Below are 26,464 nucleotides of genomic sequence, written 5' to 3'. Positions count from 1 at the left end.
CAAAATGTAGGGTTGAGCTTGGTGTCTTAACCTGTAATCCCAGCACTTTGGAAGGTGGGAGGATCACTTGAGGCCAGGAGTTTGAGACCAGCCAGGGCAACGTAACGAGACCCCATCTCTGGAAAAAATTTAAAAAACAAAATTAGCCATGTGCAGTGGTGCATGCTAGTAGTCCCAGCTACCCTGGAGGCTGAGGTGGGAAGATAGCTTGTGCCCAGGAGTTTGAGGCTACGGTGAGCTATGATCACACCAGTGCCCGGGAGTTTGAGGCTGCAGTGAGCTATGATCACACCAGTGCCCGGGAGTTTGAGGCTGCAGTGAGCTATGATCACACAAGTGCCCGGGAGTTTGAGGCTGCGGTGAGCTATGATCACACCAGTGCCCGGGAGTTTGAGGCTGCGGTGAGCTATGATCACACCAGTGCCCGGGAGTTTGAGGCTGCGGTGAGCTATGATCACACCAGTGCCCGGGAGTTTGAGGCTGCGGTGAGCTATGATCACACCAGTGCCCGGGAGTTTGAGGCTGCGGTGAGCTATGATCACACCAGTGCCCGGGAGTTTGAGGCTGCGGTGAGCTATGATCACACCAGTGCCCGGGAGTTTGAGGCTGCAGTGAGCTATGATCACACCACTGCACTCCAACCTGGGTGACAGGCAAGACCTTGTCTCCAAAAAAAAAACAAACAAACAAAAGAAAAAACACGAAGGTGATTTTTAATATACGCTGAACCAGAATACACATCCACAGTCTGGTTAAAACTTCTCTTGGGGATAAACATAATTAATCGTTGGTTAACACACTCACATCAAGTGCTATGATTTCAAGTTCTGCAGACATTATGCCTCAAGGACTCTATGCTGTAAAATCGTGTCTCAAGAATTCTGCACATTAAAAATGCATACCCAGGGGTGTGGGGAAAATTCCATGCCATCAACACTCACATCGTCATTTTTCCAAGTTTTTCAAGTTCCTTAAGAACCCTTCTATCCAATCCGAAAGTCTACAGGTAGAAGAAACATTCTAGGTGTCTTCTTGCCCCAAGATATGTCTGCCTCCAGACCTGGAGTTCTCGCTGTGTTTGATGATGAAGACCAGTAGACGCCTATACAGAGACTCTTGTATGTCATCATGAATAACACACGTCCCAGTCATGTGTCACAGGTGAGCCTATAAAACAGGCCCCGAGGTAGACTGTCCTGGGAGCCAGTGTGTTTCAGGCGCTGGAGCAGAGACTCAGAAGGTACAATCCATCTCTGCCCTCACAGAGCTCAGACTTTAGCGGGCACAGGTGATGAGGAGGGCGGCCATTTCCAAAACAACACACTCTTCTCTTGCACGCGGAACAGGTCACAAAGCGCTTTCTGACTGACCACAGGCACTCATCCTACGCTTCACTGACCCTCGTGTTTTCAAGCTACTACATTACGTGGATTATCTGTTATCAAGTTTCATCGTGATTTCACAGTCTTCTGTTTTCATGATCAATTCGAGTATTTTACAGGTCATTGGATAGGCCAAAATAATGGTTCACAAAGATCTGTTTCCAAGGTAGAAGTGCCTCCCAAGGCAGCATGCACCATGGACCTTCTTGACACCCATCAATCACAGAAGGCATTGACCCGTGGTTTCTTTTCCTGAAAACAAACTTGACCTAATAACTGGGTAGAAGCACACGAAGCAAACAGCTAGTTCCTCTTTCCGAGGAAAACAGCACAAGGTACTGGCAGAATAATACTTGGGAAGCTTTTTTTTTTTTTTTTTTAGATGAAGCTTCGCTCTGTCGCCCAGGCTGGAGTGCAGTGGCAGGATCTCAGCTCACCGTAAACCTCCGTCTCCCGGGTTCAAGCCATTCTCCTGCCTCAGCTTCCTGAGTAGCTGGGATGACAGGCACCCGTCACCACACCTGGCTAATTTTTGTATTTTTAGTAGAGATGGGTTTCACCATGTTGGTGAGGCTGGTCCTGAACTCCTAACCTCAAGCTATCTTCCTGCCTAGGCCTCCCAAAGTGCTGGGATGACAGGCGTGAGAGCCATCACATCTGGCTGGGAAGCTAAATGCATCAGAAGATGCTGTTTGTGATTAAAGTTACACAATCGTTATAGAAAATGAGGACGCCGCGCACCGTCCAAAGAGAGCACGCAGCAGGTGTGTACTCTGATCTCTGTTCGGATTTAGGATGAGGAGCCCACCATGGCCTGCACCACGGCGGAATGGACCTTGCTTCGGCGCCTTTAAGACTGTTTCAGTGGTTCTCTCTCCCCATCTGGGTTCATTTGAACACGGCTGTGCCTCTCTGTGTTGGCTTTCATTGAGTTGCTGGGTTTGATTTATTTGTATTTGGAGGAGTTTCGGTAAGTGAACGAGACTATTTGTTCTAAGTAAGACAGCTTTCATCAGCAGGTGATTACCCAGGAGCCACAAAGGTGTGGGCACGACGGCTAAATGATGACAAGGAGTTCAAGCGTTTCCCTGGAAAATCCCTAGCTTGGGCAACGAGCCATCTCGCCCAGATTCCTGAACACAATCGCGCATTTCCAATTCCAGAGCCCAATTAGCCGGCCTTCTGTGGGGACGTGGCTGCCCATGCCCTGCCCAGCGTGGGATCTCAGCGGAGCACGACTTCAAAGACAGAAAGGACAACAAAGTACGCAGGCCAGAGTATTCACTCAAGAACTAAGGAGAGAGAATTGAGAGCAGGGAAGGCAGGAGGGGAAAGCAGGCTAGAGAGGCGCCCAGCATGTCGAAATAATTGCGTGCCTGGCACTCCACAGCAGTCTGTGCTCCTGGAGTCAGGACGTGTGCTTACTCGCTTAAAAATCTCCCAATGCAGGTATCCCAGCAGAGCAAGAATGAAACAGCACATCAGCTCCCTCTGTCCCTCGTGGGACAACTGGCGGTTGTGGGGACAAGAACCAAGCCTGGAGACAGACTCAGTCGAGATAAAGGCTCAACGGCCACAGCCGAAATGGCCCCTCCCAGCTGGGCCTCGGCATCCTCTACCCAGGATGGACAGTCCCCCAGCAGTGGACATGCCAGGGCCACCACTGATGGATGTCCAAACCTGTTCAGATTTTAAACTTTTTTCTTAAAAAAAAAATTGCCTGGGTACATACTAGGTATATATATTTATGGCATATTAAGGTATTTTGATACAGGTATGAAATGTGTAATACTCACATCAAATTAGGTATCCATCCCCCCTCGAGCATTTGTCACTTGTTTGTGTCACAAACATTCCAATTACACCTTTAGTTATGTTTTATTTTATTTTATTTTATTTTATTTTTTGGGGGGGACGGAGTCTCTGCAGTCCAGGCTGGAGTGCAGTGGCATGATCTCAGTTCACAGCAACCTCTGCCTCCCAGGTTCTAAGACATGTTCCTGCCTACAAGGGATGTTACAGATAAAATAAAGACTAGGAAATTCGGGGTGAAAGAACGTTAATTCATTTTGTTTGTTTGTTTTTTGGAGACAGAGTCTTGCTCTGTTGCCCAGGCTAGAGTGCAGTGGCACGATCTCGGCTGACGGCAACCTCCACCTTCCAGGTTCAAGTGATTCTCCTGCCTCAGCCTCCCAAGTAGCTGGGATTACAGGTGTGCACCACCACACCCAGCTAATTTTTGTGTTTTTAGTAGAGACGGGGTTTCACCATGTTGGCCAGGCTGGTCTCGAACTCCTGACCTCAAGTGATCCACCTGCCTCGGCCTCCCAAAGGGCTGGGATTCAGGGGTGAGCCCCCACGTCCGTCCACTTTTAGTTATTCTTAAATGGACCATGAAGTATTGTTGACTGGAGTCACCCTTTTGTGCTATCAAATATGAGATCTTACTCATTCTAAGTATATTTTTGTGCCCATTAACCATCTCCACTGCACACCACATCTTCCCACCTTCTTACAAGATTGTAAACCTTTGAAACAGCCACAGAGAGCCCAAACAATTCTTTTCTTCTTTTCTATAAGATTGAATTAAAGGCCATCAGTATTGATATGCCAAAAATAAACTGAAAATTTTTAATGGTGTGAACAAATCATGTGTTAGTCATGCTACTTGTCCACAAAACATTGCATTTTAAAGAACGGATGATCGAATATTCTACACAAACTTTTCCAAGAAAACAGCAACGATGTGTTACTGCGGTTGGACGCAGTGGCTCATGCCTGTAATCCCAGCAATTTGGGAGGCCGAGGTGGGTGGATTATCTGAGGTCAAGAGTTTGAGACAAGCCTGGCTAACACGGTGAAACCCCATCTCTACTAAAAATACAAAAAATTAGCTGGGTGTAGTGGTGGGTGTCTGTAATCCCAGCTACTCGGGAGGCTGAGGCAGGAGAATCGCTTGAACCTGGGAGGCGGAGGTTGCCGTGAGCCGAGATCGTGCCATTGCACTCCAGCCTGGACAACAAGAGTGAAACTCTGTCTCAAAAAAAAAAAAATTATTGGTCAAAATGTGTGTTGCCTAAATCTGAAACATTTTCAGAATCGAATAAAATTAAGTCGGTGATTATAAATCATTGCCTCTCTGCTGTCATTTTGGTTAGGCGGATCACATACATGAATTTTTGGAAACTATTCTTTATATAGTTTTTTAGCCGTTCAGATTAAAAGCAAAACGTCATGAGGAAAGAATGCCTCACTTGCCAGTTTCCAGAAACTTCACCTTGGGCTGCAGATTGATGGTTGAATGCCTTTAGGATGGCAGCAAATCTACCACTTGAAGGCACCTGGGAATCTTTTAACGGCCTCATAAGAATGCAGATTGCAGGGCCCCACCCCCACCCCCAGAGGCCCCGATTCACAGCGGGGCCCTGGGAACTTGCATTTCTTGTCTGCTCCCCGGAAATGCTGATGTTACAGGTCCGGAGAAGGCACTCTGGGATTCACTGTGTTAGAAAATGCCAGTTCTTTGAAAAACTGCTGCAAATGAGGAAGGGCCAAGGTGGCAGGGAATAGGAGCCACTGTCACAGATGAAACAGGAATTTACAAAAATTAAAAAATACACAAGCAAAAACTCAGCTGGATGTGAGAAAACCCACTTCTCCCTGAGGAAGAGAAAGAGCTGAAGCCCTTTAAAAGTTAACTGCCTGCTTTTCTGTGGCTAAATAAGCCTCATCTCTCCCTTTCCCAAGCATTGTAAGAACTGCTTATCCAGCGGTACAGCTACAAAGTCACTAGGCAAATAATCTGAAATCAGAAAACATAGTATTCCTTAAAAAATAAAAAATAGTACGATCCATGTCTCAATTAAATAAGCGTCTTTGTTTCTCACTTCTACAATATACTTCGCCCTACACAGATCTCCCGCCGCCCCACAAAATACTTAAAAAACATCCAAACTCTTTGTTCAAAACACTTAGTCCTTTCAATGTTCATCCGACCGGGTGGGTACACCTAAATAATTAAGCAATTCCTCCTCAACCCCTCGGTCTCTCTAATTCCTTAATTATCCCACTACACAGAAACCAATCCTTTCGTCCCAAGGCACATCCTAATGAGGAGAAAAGATGTGGCCAGGCTGCTGCCAGTTTGTGGTATCGCACATTGGCCTTGGCTCTGCCTCAGGGGGAGCCCCGACAGGTGTGTTCCTGAAAATCAAAGGGATCCTGCCATGCTGGCTATCAAATTTCAACACACCCCAGTCCTTGGCAGAGGGAACAAGGTGTTTCACCAAGCTTAGGGTAGAAAGGAGATATGAGCACAGGCAGGGATCTGGCTCAGCTCTGTGTACTGGTCCTTTCACTCTCGCGGCTTTTCAAAAGAATCAAGGCTGGGCGCGGTGGCTCACGCCGGTCATGCCAGCACTTCGGGAGGCTGAGGCGAGTGGATCATGCGGTCAGGAGTTCCAGACCAGCTTGGCCAAGATGGTGAAACCCCGTCACTACTAAAAATACAAAAATTAGCCGGGCGTGGTGGCGGGCACCTGTCATCCCAGCTACTCGGGAGGCTGAGGCAGAAGAATCTCTGAGGCAGGACAATCGCTTGAACCCGGGCTGCAGAGGCTGCAGTGAGCCGAGATCACATCGCTGCACTCCAGCCTGCACGATAGAGTGAGGCTCCGTCTCCAATCATCATCATCACCATCTTCATTATCATCATCAAAATAGGCCAGGCACAGTGGCTCACGCCTGTAACCCCAGCACTTTGGGAGGCCGAGGTGAATGCACCGCTTGAGACCAGGAGTTCAAGATGAACCTGGGCAACGAGGCGAAACCGCGATTCTGCAGAAATTAGCCGGGCGTGCTGCTGCACACCTGTATTCCCAGCTACTGGGGAGGCTGAGGCAGGAGAATCACTTGGGCCTGGGAGGCGGAGGTTGCAGTGAGCCGAAATAACACCACTGTCCTCCAGCCTGGGCGACAGAGTGAGAGCTTGTGTCAAAAAACAAACAAAGAAACAAAGAATCAAACTACACCCAGTCTCTGCTTGGAGAAATTCTCAAAAAACCATCTCAATTCAAACAGCCAAGGAAGGGATATGCATTTTTTAAAAAAATGTAAGGTACCACACATAAACACGGCTGAGAAAAGCACTTAGCATTTGGATGGCCAACAGGTACATGAAAAGGTGCTTTTAGCAAAAGGTACTCAGCCAGGCCTGGTGGCTCATGCCTGTCATCCCAGCACTTTGGGAGGCTGAGGCACGCGTATCACCTGAGGTCAGGAGGTCGAGACCAGCCTGGTCAACATGGTGAAACCCCATCTCTATTAAAAATACAAAAATTAGGCGGGCGTGGTAGCACACGCCTGTAATCTCAGCTACTCAGGAGGTTGAGGCAGAAGAATCGCTTGAACCCGGGAGCCAGAGTTTGCCGTGAGCTGCGATCGCGCCACTGCACTCCAGCCTAGGTGACAGGGTGAGACTCCGTCTCAAAAACAAACAAACAAAAAAATAAACAAAGAAAAGGTACTCAACATCACTAACCATCAGGGAAATGCAAATCAAAATCACCATGAGCTATCATCGCACGCCAGCTAACATGGTATTGTCAGAAGGCTGTTTTGTTTCTGTTTTTTTATGTTATTTTTTTTTTTTTCTCTTTGAGATAGAGTCTTGCTCTGTCGCCCAGGCTGGACTGCAATGGTGTGATCTCAGCTCACTGCAACCTCCGCCTCCTGGGTGCAAGTGATTCTCCTGCCTCAGTCTCCTGAGTAGCTGGGGTTACAGGCCCCCGCCACCACGCCTGGCTTATTTTTGTATTTTTAGTTGAGATAGGGTTTCACCATGTTGGCCAGGCTGGTCTCCAACTCCTGACCTCAGGTGATCCACCCGCCTTGGCCTCCCAAAAAGTGCTGGGATGACAGGTGCGAGCCACCGCACCCGCCAGAATGATGATTTCTATCATTGATTACAAGTGTTGGGGAGGGTGTAGAGAAAAGGGGGCCCTCTTACACCATTGGTGGGAACGTGAATTAGTACAGCCACTATGAAAAACAGTACAGAAGTTCCTCAGATCATTAAAGATAAAAGCACCACGTCATTCAGCAATCCCACTACTAGGCATAGACTCAAAGCAAATGCAATCGGTGTATCAAAGCAACGCCTGCATTCATACGTGCATTGCAGCACTATTCACAGGAGCCAAGATATGGAAACAATTTAGGTGTCCAACAACACACGAAAGGATAAAGACAATATATACCTATGCCCGATGGAATACTATGCAGCCATAAGAAAGGAGGAAACCCTGTGTCCTGCAGCAACATGGATGGAACTGGAGGCCATTACTCTAAGGGAAATCACTCAGAAACCGAAAGTCAAACCCCATTGTTCTTATGTCGAGTCCAACTTCCTGGGTCCGATGCACAGACTTTGGCTGAAGGACGGATGAACAAATGCACTCAGACACAGGTTTGCAGTGAAAGAGTGGGCTAGGGGATGGGGCCGCTCCCAGACACGGAGCAGGGTGTTGTAAAGAGTCAGCAGCTGCCGGGTGCGGTGTCTCACGCCTGTAATCCCAGCACTTTGGGAGGCCAAGGTGGGCGGATCATGAGGGCAGGAGATCGAGACCATCCTGGCTAACACAGTGAAACCCCGTTTCTACTAAAAATACAAAAAATTAGCCGGGCGTAGTGGCAGGCACCTATAGTCCCAGCTACTGAAGAGGCTGAGGCAGGAGAATGGCATGAACCCGGGAGGCGGAGCTTGCAGTGAGCCGAGATGGCGCCACTGCACTCCAGCCTGGGCAATAGAGTGAGATTCCGTCTCAAAAAAAAAGAATCAGCAGCCGTGGCTTTGACAAGCTGGCACTGCGGGCCTTTATTTAGTAGAGATTTAATGACAAAGGCCTTGAGTCAACACATTCGTGGGCAATTCATATGGTTGTCCCCCTAACCTGGAGAGAGGGACAGAGTAGTTCTGTGCGTGGATGATTAAAGGCCAGGTTCTGATGTGTACGTAAACTAACTTATCTAGATCAGTTTCTTTACATTCCCCTTGTTATCTAACCTAAGCTTTCAGGCACCAGATAAGAGAATCTGGCTGCCTACAGCCAAATCTTATTCTGAAGTGTTCGTAAAATGTTCCGGCCTTCCAAGAAGGTTTACATCTTTCTACAATTTTTCCCACCACCCTGACCGACCTCTTGCATTCTTCCTTATAAGTGGGAGCTAAATAATGTGTCTATATGGACAGACAGTGGAATAACAGACATTGAAGAGTCAGAAGGGCGGGAGGTGGGAGAGGGGCAACAGATGAAGAATTACCTGTCAGGTACAATGTACACGATTCAGGGGTTAGCTATACTAAAAGCCCAGACCTCACCACTACGCCATTCATCCATGTAACAAAAACTGTACTTGCGCTGCCTACATGTATACAAATGAAAAGTAAAATAATCAAATAAAAGGACAGAGCATTGAGAATCTGGAAGGATATTAGAAAGTTGTGTGCACACCTTGCTCAGTGTGAACAGGCAGAAAGAGCACACCAGAATTTGGTCTAGCACCTGGTCGAAAATCTTAAGGGCAAGCACATTCCTGTTTGAGTTATCTTTTTTTCTTTCTTTTTTGTTTTGAGACAGAGTGTTGCTCTGTCTCCCAGGCAGTCCTGGGTTCAAGCGATTCTCCTGCCTCAGCCTCCCGAGTAGTTGGGATTACAAGCACACGCCACCATGCCTGGCTAATTTTTGTATTTTTAGTAGAGACGGGGCTTCACCATGTTGGCCAGGCTGGTCTCGAACTCCTGACCTCAGGTGATCCGCCTGCCTTGGCCTCCCAAAGTGCTGGGATTACAGGCGTGAGTCACCACGCCTGGCCTAATTTAGCTTAAGTCAAGAACTCCCGACCAGCAGAGGCACCTCCTGGCATGTGCCCTGGAGGTCAACAAGAAAGGACAATGGCTCCTGATCCCCGGGGAACCCACATTTGACTAAGAGTGCAAGCTACCAGCACATCCGCACGCCTTTCCCAGCAGGTGTCGGAGCTGAGCCATGCTATCTTCGCCTTGCCTTCACCATTTCCTGCTCTACGATGGGGCCAGAAATCCCCAAAAGAAACTGCAAAAAGCTGAGGCATCGCTCCCAAATGCCACTTGGCACATGACTGAAGCTCAGCCATGCACCACGCAAACGACCTGTCCCAAGGGGGGAAAAAAAGCCATTGGAGTATCTCTCGGTACCTTTGTCGTTCAAGGTTTCTTCTTTTATTTTGCTTACAACTTGTTTGGCTTTGCTGTCATTATTTCCAGCTAAAAGGATAAAAAGAAAAAAGATACAGTGACTTGGATGATCATCCAGAAACTATTAACTGCAAAAAAAAGAGGTTTTTAAGAGAAGTATAACACAAATTTGAAATGTGCCTTTGATGGACTTCCCTTTTTGCTAGCGTTTAACTTGACAGTCATTTTGGCAGACTAAAGCTATGCATTTAAGAGCCATTTTCTTTAGCCTGCATCGGCAGAAAGTACGAATGCATTTCACATTCTACTTTTCAATAATGACAGGGACTCAGGGCACCTGCTGGCGTAATTTGCACGTGAGAGCTGAGAATAGCATAAGCATAAAAATGTGCATTAAAATGTCAGGATGGAAATGGAATTTTCAAAGGAGCTTTTACGCTAGGAACATCCCAGTGTGCACTCACAGACTGCGCAATGCACGTGATCACAGACCGCGCTTCCTACTGCGTGCTCACGATTTCTTTCTTTTTCTCATTTTTAATTGTACTTGAAGTTCTGGGGTACATGTGCGGAAAGTGCAGGTTGCTTACACAGGCATACACGTGACATGGTGGTTTGCTGCACCCATCAACCCGTCATCTAGATTAGGTATTTCTCCTAATGCTCTCCCTGCCCTAGCCCTCCAAACCCCTGACAGGCCCCGGTGTGTGGTGTTCCCCTCCCCGTGTCCATGTGTTCTCATTCTTCAGCTCCCACTGATGAGGGAGAAGATGCGGTGTTTGGTTTTCTGTTCCCGTGTTAGTTGGCTGCATGCTCAGGATTTCTTATTCCTGTCTCTGCAGCTCTATAAAACTCTTCAAGTGAGGTTTCAGGAATATGCCTTTAGGATGGAAAGAGGTGTTTTGCCTACAAGGCATGTTACAGCTAAAATAAAGACGAGGAAATCTGGGGTGAAAGAACATTAATTAGGTGTTTATTATTAGTATTATTATTTTTTTTTTTTGGAGACAAAGTCTTGCTCTGTTGCCCAGGCTGGAGTGCAGTGGCGCGATCTCAGCTCACCACAACCTCCACCTCCCCGATTCAAGCAATTCTCCTGCCTCAGCCTCCCGAGTAGATGAGATTACAGGCACCTGCCACCATGGCTGGCTAATTTTTGTATTTTTAGTACAGACGGGGTTTCACCATGTTGGCCAGGCTGGTCTTGAACTTCTGACCTCAGGTGATCCACCCGCCTGGGCCTCCACAGTGCTGGGATGACAGGCATGAGCCACCACACCCGGCCTGGTTTCTTTAATGTCTTAGGAAGTGAACGTGTGTTAAACAGGAGACTATAGTCTGATCTTTTCATACTCATTTTTTCAAATGTCTTTGACCAGGGAGGTTGCATTTTAAGGTGTTTCTGAAGGGGCAGCTCTTGAGGGGAATGGAGCTTGGCAAATTCTTCCTCCTTCAGCCTCATCCTTCATTAACCTGTTGGCAACGTGTGGTGTTAACTGCTTTCCAAGGTGAGCAAAGCCCAAAACTCCCTTTCAGAGAGGGTCATGGAAAAAGTGTTGAGAGAAGGGAGATGAGATCTAGCAGGTGAAGTGCACAGGCTTGAACAAGAACCTCCTGGGTGCCAGGAGAGCTGGAAGGGAGGATCAGGACACCAGCTTCAAACAGCTGACCTGCAAGGAGCAGGTACCAAGGGGTGGGGCCGGTCTATCTCCATCCTACCTGCACCCAGCCCGAGCCAGTGAGGTATTCCGAAGTACAGCACCATCCCCGGCTCTGCGTGAAAATACATGACCAAACAATCGCTCTCTCTGGCATTCCTGCATGCTGAGTCAACATAGTGTGTTGAATTTACACACTCCAACACAAGTAAGACACCATGCGGTTTGATATCCTACCATTGTATTCGGTATTCTTTCTTCTGGATTAAGGCCACGGGCTCCCAAATTAACTACCAGAATGCACTTTTCAAAAAACAATGAGAAGTGTTTTCAGCAAGGAGTTAAAAAATATCTAAGAGAGGAGAGGCAGTGAAACAATTGAAGTTGGAAATGTGTTTGGCTCCAGCGGGAGACGGCTAAGATCAATAGCGTGAAGCCCATCCTTCGGGGCAGAGTAAAAGGAATATCTAAATTGGCACTCCCTTGAAGGAATTCAAAGTTTCAAACATCAGAAGACTGAAGCTGCCAAGGTAATTTGCACCTTTGACTTCCTTAAAGAAATAGAACATGATATACTGTCGTCATATATTTGCTTTCGGAGTCTTTTGGCGCTGAGGAGGCGGCAGGCATTTCAGGGAGGTGGGTTTCGAGGGGAGGGAGAGGAAGAAATAGCCTGAAAGCTATATTCCATCTATAAATGTCTTATGCATCCAACACAAAACAAAACAAGAAAGGATAAAAAAATTCAAAGTCAAGGTAACCTTTACACTGGGGCCTTGTACATTCATGAGCTGATTTATGAAATCTCATGAACTTTTAAAATCTAAGTAGTCATCCACTGCTGGGCAGCTCTGCTGTATCAGTCATCGCAAGATCAAAGGGTGCGGCCAGGCACGGTGGCTCACACCTGCAATCCCAGCACTTTGGGATTTGGGAAGCTGAGGCGAGCAGATCACGAGGTCAGGAGTTGAAGACCAGCCTGGGCCGGGCGCGGTGGCTCAAGCCTGTAATCCCAGCACTTTGGGAGGCCGAGACGGGCGGATCACGAGGTCAGGAGTTCGAGACCATCCTGGCTAACACGGTGAAACCCCGTCTCTACTAAAAAATACAAAAAACTAGCCGGGCGAGGTGGCGGGCGCCTGTAGTCCCGGCTACTCGGGAGGCTGAGGCAGGAGAATGGCGTAAAAACCCGGGAGGCAGAGCTTGCAGTGAGCTGAGATCCGGCCACTGCACTCCAGCCTGGGCGACACAGCGAGACTCCGTCTCAAAAAAAAAAAAAAAAAAAAGAAGACCAGCCTGGCCAACATAGTGAAACCTGGTCTCTACTAAAAATATAAAAATTAGCTGGGCATGGTGGTGCATGCCTGTAATCCCAGCTACTAGGGAGGCTGAGGCAGGAGAATCGCTTGAACCAGGACCCGGGAAGCAGAGGTTGCCGTGAACTGAGATCAGGCCACTGCACTCCAGCCCGACTCTGGTGACAGAGCCCAACTCTGTCTCAAAACAAACAAACAAACAAACAAAAAGCCAGACATGGTGGCAGGCGCCTATAATCCCAGGTACTCTGGAGGCTGAGGCAGAAGAATCGCTTGAACCCAGGAGGCGGAGGTTGCAGTGAGACGAGATCGTGCCACTGCACTCCAGCCTGGGCAACAGAGCTAGGCTCCATCTGAAAAAGAAAAAAAAAGGAAAATCAAAGGGAAACATGCTGGAAGGTGGGACGAAGTAAGAAGGAAGCGTCCACCTTCCCATGAAAGACCAACGTGGCCAGGAAAAAAGCTGGGAGCATCAAAAAAAGCCAGGCGAAGCGATTATTTGGGAAGACCACCTTCATGGGCAGGGCATTTTCCATGGCGGCACAGTCAACATTGGCATAGGACAGAGGCAGCACATTGGAGGAATGGAGAAGGTGGGGTGGCATGTGCGGTATCTTCTTCGGCCAGCGTCACCTTCAGCAATTGTCTCCTCAGATCTGGAGGGAGCTTCTTTAAGGAACTGGATGTGGGACATTTGCTGGAGTAGTTCCTGCATTTACTGAGCAACTGCTGCATGTGCAGAGAAACACCACACACAAGTCCCCAACACAGTGCATCTGCCTTCTGCTCCATCCCTCGTATTTAGGGGTCTGGGGAGGGAAGGCATTACATGTTCTATGTGCAATGGAAATTGGTACCGTCATTACGGAAAACAGTGGAGATGGGGTTTCACTCTGTTGGCCAGGCTGGTCTTGAACTCCTGACCTCAGGTGACCCATTCGCCTTGGCCTCCCACAGTGCTGGGATGACAGGCATGAGCCACCACACCCGGCGTGGTTTCTTTCATGTCTTAGGAAGTGAATGTGCATTGGACAGGAGACTTGGATGTCGTCGTCATTTTTTTTAAGTATCTTCGACCAGAGAGGTTGGATTTTAAGGTGTGTCTAAAGGGGTGGCCTTATTTTTTTTTTTTTTTTGAGAGTTCCTCAAAAAATGATCAATACACCTACCATAGGATCTAGCAACCTCACTCCTCCGTATAGATCCAAAGGAAATGAAATTAGCACTTTGCAGAGACATCTAGACTCCCGTATTCATTGCAGATGGGTGCGGTGGCTCACACCTGTAATTCCAGCACTTTGGGAGGCCAAGGCAGGTGGATAACCTGAGGTTGGGAGGTTGAGATCAGCCTGACCAATATGGTGAAACCCCGTGTCTACTAAAAATACAAATTAGCTGGGCTGGGTGGTATGTGCCTGTCATCCCAGCTATTCAGGAGGCTGAGGCAGGAGAATTGCCTGAACCTGGGAGGCGGATGTTGTGGTGAGCCGAGGTCACGAAATGGCACTCCAGCCTGGGCAACAAGAGCGAAACTGCATCTCAAATAAATAAATAAATAAATAAATAAATAAACCTACCATATGATCTAGCAATCTCACTCCTCCGTATAGATCCAAAGGAAATGAAATGAGCACCTTATGGTGATATCTACAGTCCCATGTTCACTGCAGCCTGACTCACAAGAGCCAAGCTATGAAACCAACCTAAGTGTCCACCTAAGGATATGTGGACAAAGCAAACGTGGGATTCTACACCATGGAATACCATTCAGCCTTTTAAGAAGGGGAACCTGTCCTGTGATACAATATGGATCAACCAGGAGTACATCATATTAAGTAAAATAAGCTGCAGAAAGCCAAATCCCACATGATCTCACCCATATGTAGAGGCTCCAGAAGTCGAACTCACAAGAAAAAGTATTATGGTGATTACTGGCCGGGCACAGTGGCTCACGGCTGTAATCCCAGCACTTTGGGAGGCCAAGGCGGGTGGATCACGAGGTCAAGAGATCGAGACCATCCTGGCCAACGTGGTAAAACCCCGTCTCCACTAAAAGTGCAAAAATTAGCCAAGTGTGGTGGTGTGCACCTGTAGTCCCAGCTACTCGGGAGGCTGAGGCAGGAGAATTGCTTGAACCTGAGAGGCAGAGGTTGCAGTGAGCCAAGATCACGTGACTGCACTCCAGCCTGGCGACAGAGTGAGACTCCATCTCAAAAAAAAGAAAGAAAGAAAAGAAAAAGTATTATGGTGATTACCAGGTGCTAGGGGGGTGGGTTGGTGACATTTTGGTCAAATGACACCAAAGGTCAGTTTGACGGAAGGTATAAGTTCAAGAGATCTATTGTACTAAAGGTGACTAAATTAGTGACTTATAGTCTTGAACTTGACTATAATTAGTCACAGTGACTATAATTCATATTTGAAAATTGCAAAGAGAGTAGATTTTACGTGTTTCCAAAAACACACAAAAAGAAACACGTAAGGTAATGGATATGCGAATTAGCTTGAATTGGCCATTCCAGATGGAAACATATATCGAAACCACACTTTGTACACCATAAAAATATGTCACTTGTTTTTGTCAATTAAAATAAGTAAATAGATAATGAAATACAAGTTTAAATATTTTACATGTGTCACATGTACTATTCATGGACAACACAAAGTATATGTGGCACAAAGTCACTTTTAAAAGACAGTTGCAATTTAGATAACCTAACCCAGCTAGACTTCCTGTGACCTACAAAACTAGATTTCATGATGACCAACACAACCGCACCTCATCATACTCTAACCCAACTACATCTCATTAGGACCGGCCAAAATACACCTCATCATACCCTAACCCAAATAGATCTGATTATACCTTAACCCAACTAGACCTCATCATGACCTAAGCCAACTAAATCTCATTATAACCTAGCCCAAATAGACCTCAACATGACCTAATACAAATATATATCTTTATGACTATACCAAATAGACCTCATCAAAACTTAACTGAATCTCATCATGACCAACCACACTAGACCTCATAACTTAACCAAACTAGACCTCATCATGACCTAATACAACGAGATCACATCATTACCAACCCAACTAGACCTCATCATGACCTGACACAGCTAAATCTCATTATAAACCAGCCCAACAAGATCTAATCATGACTGACTGTGACTAGATTTCATCATGACCAACCCAACTACCTCCTCATGACCTAACTAACTCTCATAATGACCAACCCAACTATACTTCATCATAACTGAACCCAGCTTAACTACATCATAACCTAACCCCACAAGACTTCATTATGACCTAATACAACTACATCTCATCAAGGCCAACAAAACTAGTCCTCATCATGACCTAACAAAATCTCATCATGACCAACCCAAATAGACCTCATCACAACCTAATCCAAGTAAATCTCCTCATACCCTAACCCAAGTAGAATCTATCATGACCTAACCAAACTAGACTTCATCATAACCTAACCAAACTAGACCTCATCATGACCTAATACAACTAGATCTCATCAAGACCAACCCAACTAGACCTTGTCATGACCTAATTATATCTCATCATGACCAACGAACTAGATCTTATCATAATATAATCCAACAAGATTACATCATGACCAACCCAACTAGACCTCATCATAACCTAACCCAACTAGATCTTATCATGACCTAATACAACTAGATCCCACCATGAGCAACACAACTAGACCTCATCATAAACAAGCTACATCTCATTATGACAATGAACTAGATCTCATCATAACCTAACCCGCCTAGATCTCATCATGACCTAATACAAGTAGATCTCATCATGAACAACCTACCAGATCGCATCATAGCCTAGCCCAACTAGACTTCATTATGACCTAATACAACTAATTCTCATAATGACCAATCCCACTAGACCTCATCATGACCGAACCAAATTGGACTTCATCATAACCTAACCCAACTAGACCTCATCATGACATGAGACAACTAGATCTTATCATGACCTACCCAACTAGAACTCATCATGACCTAACTAGAGCACATCATGACCAACCAAACAGATCCCATTATAACTTAATCCAACTAGATCTCATCATAACCTAACACAACTAGATTTCATCATGACCAATGCACTAGACCGCACCATATCCTACCACAACTGGATCTCATCATGACCTAATACAACTAGATTTCATTATGACCAACCCATCTAGACCTCATCATAACCTAACTAGATCTCAACATGACCAACCAACTAGATCTCATCATAACCTAAACCAACTACTACTCATCATGACCTAGTACAACTAGTTCTCATCATGACAAACCCAACTAGACCTCATCATAACCTAACTAGATCTCAACATGACCAACCAACTAGATCTCATCATAACCTAAACCAACTACTACTCATCATGACCTAGTACAACTAGTTCTCATCATGACAAACCCAACTAGACCTCATCATAACCTACCCCAGCTACATCACATCATGACCTAATACAACTAGATCTCATCATGACCAACCAACTAGATATCATCGTAACATAATTCAATTAGATCTCATCATGACCTAATACAATAGATTTCATAAAGACCAGCCCAACTATACCTCATCATAACCTAACTCAATTAAATCTCCTCATACCCTAACCCAACTAGACCTCATCATGACCTAACCCAACTAAATAAACCTCATCATAATCTCACCCAACTAGACCTCATCATGACCAAATACAACTAGATCTCATCACGACCAACCCAACTAGACCTCATCATAACCTAACTAGATCTCATCATGACCAACCAACTAGATCTCATCATAACCTAACCCAACCAGATCTCATCATGACCAACCCAACTAGACCTCATCATAACCTAACCCAACTAGATCTCATCATGACCTAATACAATTAGATCTCCTCATGACCAACCCAACTGGACCTCATTATAGCCTAACTAGATCTCATCATGACCAACCAACTGGACCTCATCAGAACCTTACCCAACTAGATCTCATCAGGACCTAATGCGACTAGATCTCATCAGGACCAACCCAATTAGACTTCATCATAACCCAACTAAACTTCATTATAACATAATTAGACCTCATCACTATCTACCCTTCCTGAGGACTGTACAAGAGATTTCTTATATTGGAAAAAAGCAGTATAATTTCAAAACAGAAACAAAAAGATTTTGAGCCCAAACCAGAGTCACCAATCTGTGGCTAAACCTGGTCTGCAGCTAGATATTGTACAAAAAAGTTTTACTGGAACACAGACTTTCCTGTTGTTTTAAATATTACCTATGGGTGGTTACTCACTACTAGGGCAGAGCTCATAGTTATGAGAGAAACATATGAACACATTTACTACCGGTCTCTTTACAGAAAAAGTTTACCAACCCCACCTACATCTTAGATGACATTCCATTAAGCATTATGAAAAAAAATGATCCCCCACCAAAACAATATTTTGAAACAATGAAACTAAGATCTTGTGGACAGATGGGAATTTGAACAACTGATATATGTGCCTCATCATATTAATGTGCTTCAGTTGGACCCAGGTTATAATCTGAATTATTTTACAAGTAGTTGATTATTCTTTAAATATTAATAAATTTTTAATTAAAAATTTGAAGTTAAATATGCTCATCTCTTATTTTGTATTTAATATAAAATTCATTGTGTTCAATGATTTTTTTCATTAATTGACTTTGAATCAAACTGTCTTACAAAATGAAAAAATGCCTCTCTCAGAATAAATCCAATTATCCTCAAAGTCACACAGGGGAGATAAGACTGAATAATTGATTGGATTGACTTGAAGGGTCAAAACTGTAACTCACAGTGAAAATTAAACACTGACATCAGAAGCTCTGTGGGAAGGGAGACAGGTAGGGTGCAGATGTGGTGTTTACTTTCTGTTTATCTCCAGAAAAAAGGCACATTGGTGCTGACATACACTGCTCCTGATGCTCAGTAAACATCATCTAAATGAAGTGGTAACACTTGAGACTCCCATGCACATGCACCAGAAGCTTGCTCACATGTCTTCATTGCTTTGTTCCTACAAAGTCCTCAGTCAGCTAGACCTCACTGTGACCTAACCAAACCACATATCATCATGATCTAACTCAACCTGTCATCATGATCTAATCCAACTAGACTTTATTGTGTTGTATTCAACTACCTCATGATGACATAACCCAACTAGACCTTATCATGACCTAACCCAACTAGACCTCATCATGATCTATCCATTAGGCCTCATTATGACCTTCCCAACTAGATCTCATCATGCTCTAACCCAATTAGACCTCATCATGACTTACCCAACTAGACATCAATGTGACCTAACCCAACTAGAACTCATTGGTTCTTAACCCAACTAGACTTCATCATGACCTAGCCAAACCACACATCATCATGATCTGATCCAGCTAGATCTCATCATGCTATTACTGAAGTAGACTTCATTAAGACCTAATTAAATCACACCTCATAATGATCTAACTCAACCAGTCATCCTAATCTAATCCAACAAGATTTCATCAATGTGACAACTAGACCTCAATGTGACCTAACCCAACTACATGTCGTCAGGACCTAACTCAACTAGACCTCACACGACCTACCAAATTAGATCTCAGAGTGACTTAGCCCAACTAGATTTCATCATGACCTAAATAAGTCACACATCATCATGTCTAATCCAATTATATCTCATCATGCTCTTATGGAATTAGACTTCATTAAGACCTAATCAAACCATTCCTCATAATGACCTAACTCAACCAGTCATCATGATCTAATCAAACAAGACTTCATTACATCCTATTCAACTACTTCATCATGACATAACCAAAGGAGACATTATCATGATCTAATACAACTAGACTTCATCATGACCTGCCCAACTAGATCTCGTCATGACCAAATCAAACTGTACCTCACCATGATCTAACTCAACCAGACATCATCACAACCTCATACAACTAGACTTCATCATGACCTGCCCAACTAGACCTCATCACGACCAAACCAAACTGCACCTCATCATGATGTAACTCAACCAGACATCATCACAACCTCATACAACTAGACTTCATCATGACCTGCCCAACTAGATCTCGTCATGACCAAACCAAACTGTACCTCACCATGATCTAACTCAACCAGACATCATCACAACCTCATACAACTAGACTTCCTCATGACCTGCCCAACTAGATCTCATCATGACCAAACCAAACTGCACCTCATCATGATGTAACTCAACCAGACATCATCACAACCTCATACAACTAGACTTCCTCATGACCTGCCCAACTAGATCTCATCATGACCAAACCAAACTGTACCTCACCATGATCTAACTCAACCAGACACCATCACAACCTAATACAACTAGACTTCCTCATGACCTGCCCAACTAGATCTCATCATGACCAAACCAAACTGCACCTCATCATGATATAACTCAACCAGACATCATCACAACCTCATACAACTAGACTTCCTCATGACCTGCCCAACTAGATCTCGTCATGACCAAACCAAACTGTACCTCACCATGATCTAACTCAACCAGACATCATCACAACCTCATACAACTAGACTTCCTCATGACCTGCCCAACTAGATCTCATCATGACCGAACCAAACTGCACCTCATCATGATGTAACTCAACCAGACATCATCACAACCTCATACAACTAGACTTCCTCATGACCTGCCCAACTAGACCTCCTCATGACCTCAACCACCACGATGAGGCAAAAAAGCACAAAGAAATGGGGTGTTTTCTTCCCTTCCTAGTTTAATGAAGAATTAAACTAATAATTAAACATTGCCTAGCTTAATTAAGAATTAAGAAGACGAAAAGATCATTGCACTGGAGGAGACACAAGGTCAAATATAACCAGTATTGGATGTAAGTCCTCCCATCTTTGTTCAATCTTGAGGGTCTCTCTTCACCCTACTCCACCATCATTGAAGCCACTAGGCCCACATCCAGCCAACCTTCAGAGAATACCTATTGCTCTCCCTGTTCGAAAAATCAGCATCATTTTGACCCAGTCATCTCAAATATTGGCAGAAGTCTGAGACACGGAAAGTCCTGCAAAGTTTGTCATGTCGTTAATGACAGAGCAGATATCCACCTAGCATGGATGGTCAAAACCAAGGGTTGGAATCCATCACCATCTCACAGTCTCCACGCTAAATCTCAGAACCCCTCCCGTCCTACGTCTTGTCTCTGATTTCCTCAGGTCCCAGGGAGATGTAAACAGATCATGAAAGTGCTCAAGTTCATAAGAACTTCTAGAAATATTCTCTCAGATGGGCACCCTCTCTCACAGGGTCTCCTCATCTAAACCCAATCCTTTTGCATCTAGAGGGGGTGCAATAAACTGAATGTTTGTATCCGTCCGAAGTTCCTACGTTGAAACTCTAACATCCCTGGTGACTCTGTTGGGAGGCAGAGCCTTGTGGGATGATTAGGTCATGAGAGTGGAGCACCATGAATGGAATTAGTACCCTTATAAAAGAGACCCCATCCAGTTTCCGCCACGTGAGGACACAGGAGAAAGTGGCCATCCACAACCTAGAAGACAGACTACACCAGAATCTGACCATGCTGACCCCCTGGTCTTAGGACTTCCAGCCTTGAGAACTATAGGACAATAAGTTTCTCTGGTTTGCAAGCCACGCGGTCTGCAGTATTGTGTTACAGCAGCCCAAACACACCAAGACAGGAGAGTTATGGACATGGATGAACTTGACAATTTCAAGAAATTGTCATAAACTTTTAACTTCTCCCAGTCTATTATGAGAATGGGGCCGGGTGCAGTGGCTCATGCCTGTAATCCCAGGACTTTGGGAGGCCGAGGCAGGCAAATTATGAGGTCAAGAAATCAAGACCATCCTGACCAATATGGTGAAACCCCCTCTCTACTAAAAATACAAAAATTAGCTTGCCGTGGTGGCACACACCTGTGGTCCCAGTTACTTAGGAGGCTGAGGTAGGAGAATGGCTTCAACCCGGGAGGTTGCGGTAAGCTGAGATCGTGCCACTGCACTCCAGCCTGGGCAATAAGAGTGAAACTCCATCTCAAAAACATAATAATAAAAATAAAATAATAAAATAAAATAAAGAGAATGGGGCCAGGTGCAGTGGCTCACGCCTGTAATCCCAGCACTTTAGGAGGCTGAGGCGGGCAGATCACGAGGTCAAGAGATTGAGACCATCTTGGCCATCATGGTGAAACTCCATCTCTACTAAAAATACAAAAATTAGCTGGGTGTGGTGGCGCACTCCTGTAGTCCCAGCTACTTGGGAGGCTGAGGCAAGAGAATCGCTTGAACCCGGGAGGTTGAGGTTGAAGGGAGCTGAGATTGTGCCACTGAACTCCAGCCTGGGCAACAGAGCGAGACTCCATCTCGAAGGAAAAAAAAAAAAAGAATGGGTGAAAAAATGCTCAAGTGGGAGTTAGATACAACTTTGAGTAAAAGAACGGCTTGATGGAAAGAAAGAGACTGAAATAGACCAAAAAGTGCTCACCTGCTCCCAAAGCCCAACAAATCATTAATCCAACAAGATTTCATTACCTTCTACTCAATTACCTCATTATGATATAGCCAAACAAGATGTTATCATTATCTAATAAAACTAAGCTTCATCATGTGAAACAGTACACACGTCTGTATACTATTTTACAAACCCTGAAGCCCATGAGAGAAAGATGGTTGTATGAGGAAGGGAACTGCCTGTACAAAATTATTTTAAAAGTGTCCGGGCACAGTGGCTCACACCTGTAATCCCAGCACTTTGGGAGGCCCAAGCAGGCAGATTGCTTCAGCTCAGGTGTTCGAGACAAGTCCGAGCAACCTGGTGAGACTCCGTCTCTACTAAAACTACAAAAAATTAGCCAGGCCTGGTGGTGCACACCTGTGGTCCCAGCTACTTGGGAGGCTGAGGTGGGAGGATCGCTTGAGCCCAGGAGGCAGAGGTTGTAGTGCGCTGAGATCATGCCATTGCACTGCAGCCTGGGTGACGGAGTGAGACCCTGTCTCAAAAATGTGAAAGTTGAGAAGAGCCATGACACAGAAAAATTTTAAGTTGTGCACTCATGTTTTGCAAAAGCCAAAAAGGCTCAAACTTAAGTGAAGGACAGAGCAAGGAGCCATGTGCGCTGACATGAACCACGCATCTCCAGGGAGAACAAACAGAAGGCCAGATGGGCTGAACGTGGGGTTTCCGCCTCTGAGTCAAAGACTCGTGGGGATTCCCGCATGAAATTCAGGAGGTTAGCGTCAGCAAGGTTGGCATTTTCTTCTTTTGCAAATGAAGATGAGAAAACACAGAGGTGTGGGCAGCAGCCGTGCATTTGCACCAGCAGAAACTGCCACAGAGATTTTTGGATAGAGCCAACTCAAAGCCAAGTGGATGGCCATCGAGGTTCAGAACCAGAGCAGCTATTGAAACGCACGAGGCTCAGAACCAGAGCAGCTATTTAAATGCATGAGGATATCACAGTTTCTATCGGATAGATTTTGTGCATACGATGATGTGGAGAGCTCAGTTTTTCCTTATACCTTTTACATGCATGTCAACTTCATTGATTCGTAATATGATGACTTTTAGCCTGTACAATGAGGCATCAACAGACATCCAGAGGTTCAAGGCCCGGAAAGGCTCCGTGCTGAGCCCCTGGTCACCAGATCAGACTCATGCTCTTACGCTTGAGCCTTTTTGGCTTCTGCAAAGGTGTTCAAGGCCCAGAAAAATCTCTGTCCTGGACAGAGCTCCTCCAAGACAAGGAAGAACTGAGACGAATTCATGTTGAAATCTCCAGCCCTAAGCATTGTTTATGATCCATGACCATCTTTCCATAAATGACAACAAGGGAAAGAAGGAGAAAGAATGGCAGAAAGGAAGAAGTCAGTCAATAATGGGCATTGGGTTTGGAAAGTTTTTTTTTTTTTTTTTTTTTTGAGACAGAGTCTCACTCTGTCACCCAGGCTGCAGTGCAGTGGCGTGATCTCGGCTCACTGCAACCTCCGGCTCCCTGGCTCAAGAGATGCTCCTGCCTCAACCTCCCAAGTAGCTGGGATTACAGGCATGCACCATCATGCCCAGCTACTTTTTATATTTTTAGTAGAGACAGGGTTTCACCATGTTGGCCAGCATGGTCTCCATCTCCTGACCTCGTGATCCACCTGCCTCGGCCTCCCAAAGTGTTGGGATTACAGGTGTGGGCCATTGTGCCCGGCCTGCAAAGTCTTAAGTGAATATGATCCTGCATATCTAAAACCAGACCTACAGTATGATGTTTATAAAAGCAGACATCATATAACAGTCTTTCATTAAAAGCAAAGGGTGCCCAGGCACAGTGGCTCACACTTGTAATCCCAGCACTTTGGGAGACCAAGGTGGGAGGATCGCCTCAACCCAGGAGTTCCAAGACCAGCTTGGGCAACATGGCAAGAGCCTGTACCTCCAGAACAATTTGTTTATTTTTTTGAGACCGAGTCTCACTCTGTCACCCAGGCTGGAGTACAGTGGTGCAATCTCGGCGCCCAGCCGCCAAAATAATTTTTTTTAAATAAGCCGGGGCCAGACACAGTGGCTCATGCCTGTAATCCCAGCACTTTGGGAGGCTGAGGCGGGCAGATCACCTGAGGTCAGGAGTGTGAGACCAGCCTGGCCAACAAAGCGAAACCCCATCTCTACTAAAAATACAAAAATTAGCCGGGCATGGTGGTGGGCACCTGTAATCCCAGCTACTCCGGAGGCTGGGGCATGGGAGTCGCTGGAACCCGGGAGGCAGAGGATGCTGTGAGCCGAGATTGTGTCGCTGCGTTCCACCCTGGGTGACAGAGCAAGACTCTGTCTCAAAAATAAATAAATAAATAAATAAATAAATAAATAAATAAATAAATAGAGTTTGGCGTGGTGGTGCGTGCCTGTAGTACCAGCGACTCGTGAGGCTGAGTCAGGAGGATTGCCTGAGGCCAGGAGTTTGAGGTTGCAGTGAGCCATGATTACGTCACTGCACTGCAGCCTGGGCTGACAGAACAGGATCCTGTCTGAAAATAATTAATTAAAATTCAGGTGGGGTCAACAGTGAGCACCATACGCATTAAGGTTTTTATTTTTCCAAGCTCATCTCCACACATCATTTAAGCTAGCTGATTTAAACTTCCCCAGGTATGCAATTGATGTTCCCTCCCCCTCCCCCATCCCCTCTCCTCTCCTCCCCCCCCCACCTATTCTTCCCCATCCCCTCTCCCTCCCCCTCCCCCACCACCTATTCTTCCCCACCCCCTCTCCCCCCCCCCGCCCCTCCTTCCCCCCCCCCCCCCTCCCCCCTCCCCTGCTCCCCTCTTCTTCCCCCACCCCCTCCCCCCCTCTCCTTCTCCCTCCCCTCCACCCTATTCTTCCCCCTCCCCCCCCCCTCCTCCCCCTCCCCCACCTCCCTTCCCCACCCCCCCCTCCCCCCCCACGCCCTCTCCTTCCCCCTCCCCCCCCCCCTCTCCTTCCCCCTCCCCTGCTCCCCTTCTTCCCCCACCCCCTCCCCGTCCCCTCTCCTTCTCCCTCCCCCACCACCTATTCTTCCCACACCCCCTCTCCTTCCCCCTCCCCCACCTCCTTTTCTTCTCCCCCCCTCTCCTCCCCCCCCCCGCCCTCTCCTTCCCCCCCCCCCCACCCCTCTCCTTCCCCCTCCCCTGCTCCCTCTTCTTCCCCCACCCCCTCCCTCTCCTTCTCCCTCCCCCACCACCTATTCCCCACACCCCCTCTCCTTCCCCCTCCCCACCCCTTTTCTTCTCCCACCCCCTCTCCTCCCCCCCCCACCCCTCTCCTTCCCCCTCCCCCACCCCCTCTCCTTCCCCCCCCCCTCCCCCTGCCCCTCCCTTCCACCCCCCCCCCCCGTCCCTTCTCCTTCTCCCCCCCCCCACCTATTCTCCCCCCACCCCCTCTCCTTCTCCCTCCCCTGCCCCCTTTTCTTCCCCCACTCCCTCTCCTTCCCCCCACCCTTCTCCTCCCTCCCCCACTCCCTCTCCTTCCCCCCCCCCGCCCCCTCTCCTCCCCCCTCCTTCTCCTTCACCCACCCCCTCCCCCTCTGCCCCTCCTTCACTGACAATAGTAGAATGGGTTAATTCCAACTGTCCTCATGTTCCCAGTTGAAGGGAGACCTGAAGAGGTCCCACCTAAAGAGGAGTCAGAGCTCATGATAAGCTTTTAGAGAGATTTTCAAAAAGAAGAGCAGAAATCAAACATCGAGTGTCTACAGGGCATGGATGCAGAAAAAACAAGTATCCCACAAAATTGGTCAGATTCTGTCAGGAGGTTGTGTTTGAACAAAATTCAGAAATTGAAGTCCTAAACCCCAGGACCTCAGAATGTGACTGTGTTTGGAAATAAGGTCTTTAAAGTGGTGATTAAGGTAAAATGAGGTCACTAGAGTGGGCCCTGATCTAATCGAACTGGTGTCCTTATAAGAAGAGCATATGAGGACACAGACACACACAGAGGGATGACCCTGTGAGGACACAGGGAGAAGACGGTGCCTACAAGCCCAGGAGAGAGGCCTTGGGAGGAACCAGCCCTGCCCACCCCTGGATCTCAGACTTCCAGCCTCCAGGACTGTGGGAGAATCAATGTCTGTTGTATATAAGCCGCCCATTCTATGGTAATTCTGTGATAGCAGCCTGAAATAAACTAAGACATCTCAGGAGAAGAGGAGATGAAAACACACAGAGAAACGACCCTGTGAGGACGCGGGGAGAACACGGTGTCTCCAAGCCCAGGAGAGAGGCCACAGGAGGAACCAGCCCTGCCCTCATTGTGATAT

At 46.5% G+C, this 26,464-nt stretch overlaps 1 protein-coding gene and 1 long non-coding RNA gene across 2 annotated transcripts in view; both read right to left on the bottom strand.

The window, feature by feature from the left end:
- Positions 1–26,464, bottom strand: part of DHRSX (dehydrogenase/reductase X-linked) — a 435,219-nt gene that overhangs the window by 166,376 nt on the left and 242,379 nt on the right. Inside the window, exon 4 of the mRNA XM_050777740.1 lies at positions 9,616–9,684. Within this exon, the coding sequence (XP_050633697.1) occupies positions 9,616–9,684 (69 nt within the window). The remainder of the gene's footprint in view (positions 1–9,615; positions 9,685–26,464) is intronic.
- Positions 19,524–24,781, bottom strand: LOC126947131 (uncharacterized). Its single transcript, XR_007722935.1, has 3 exons — positions 20,278–24,781; positions 19,723–20,071; positions 19,524–19,619 (listed from the first exon to the last, which is right to left on the bottom strand). It is a non-coding gene; the product is annotated as an uncharacterized LOC126947131 (long non-coding RNA).

Source organism: Macaca thibetana, chromosome Y (assembly GCF_024542745.1).
Source record: "Macaca thibetana thibetana isolate TM-01 chromosome Y, ASM2454274v1, whole genome shotgun sequence".
NCBI lineage: Eukaryota > Metazoa > Chordata > Mammalia > Primates > Cercopithecidae > Macaca > Macaca thibetana.
The sequence above is the reverse complement of the archived record's forward strand: the minus strand, read 5'-3'. Positions and strand labels throughout refer to the sequence as shown.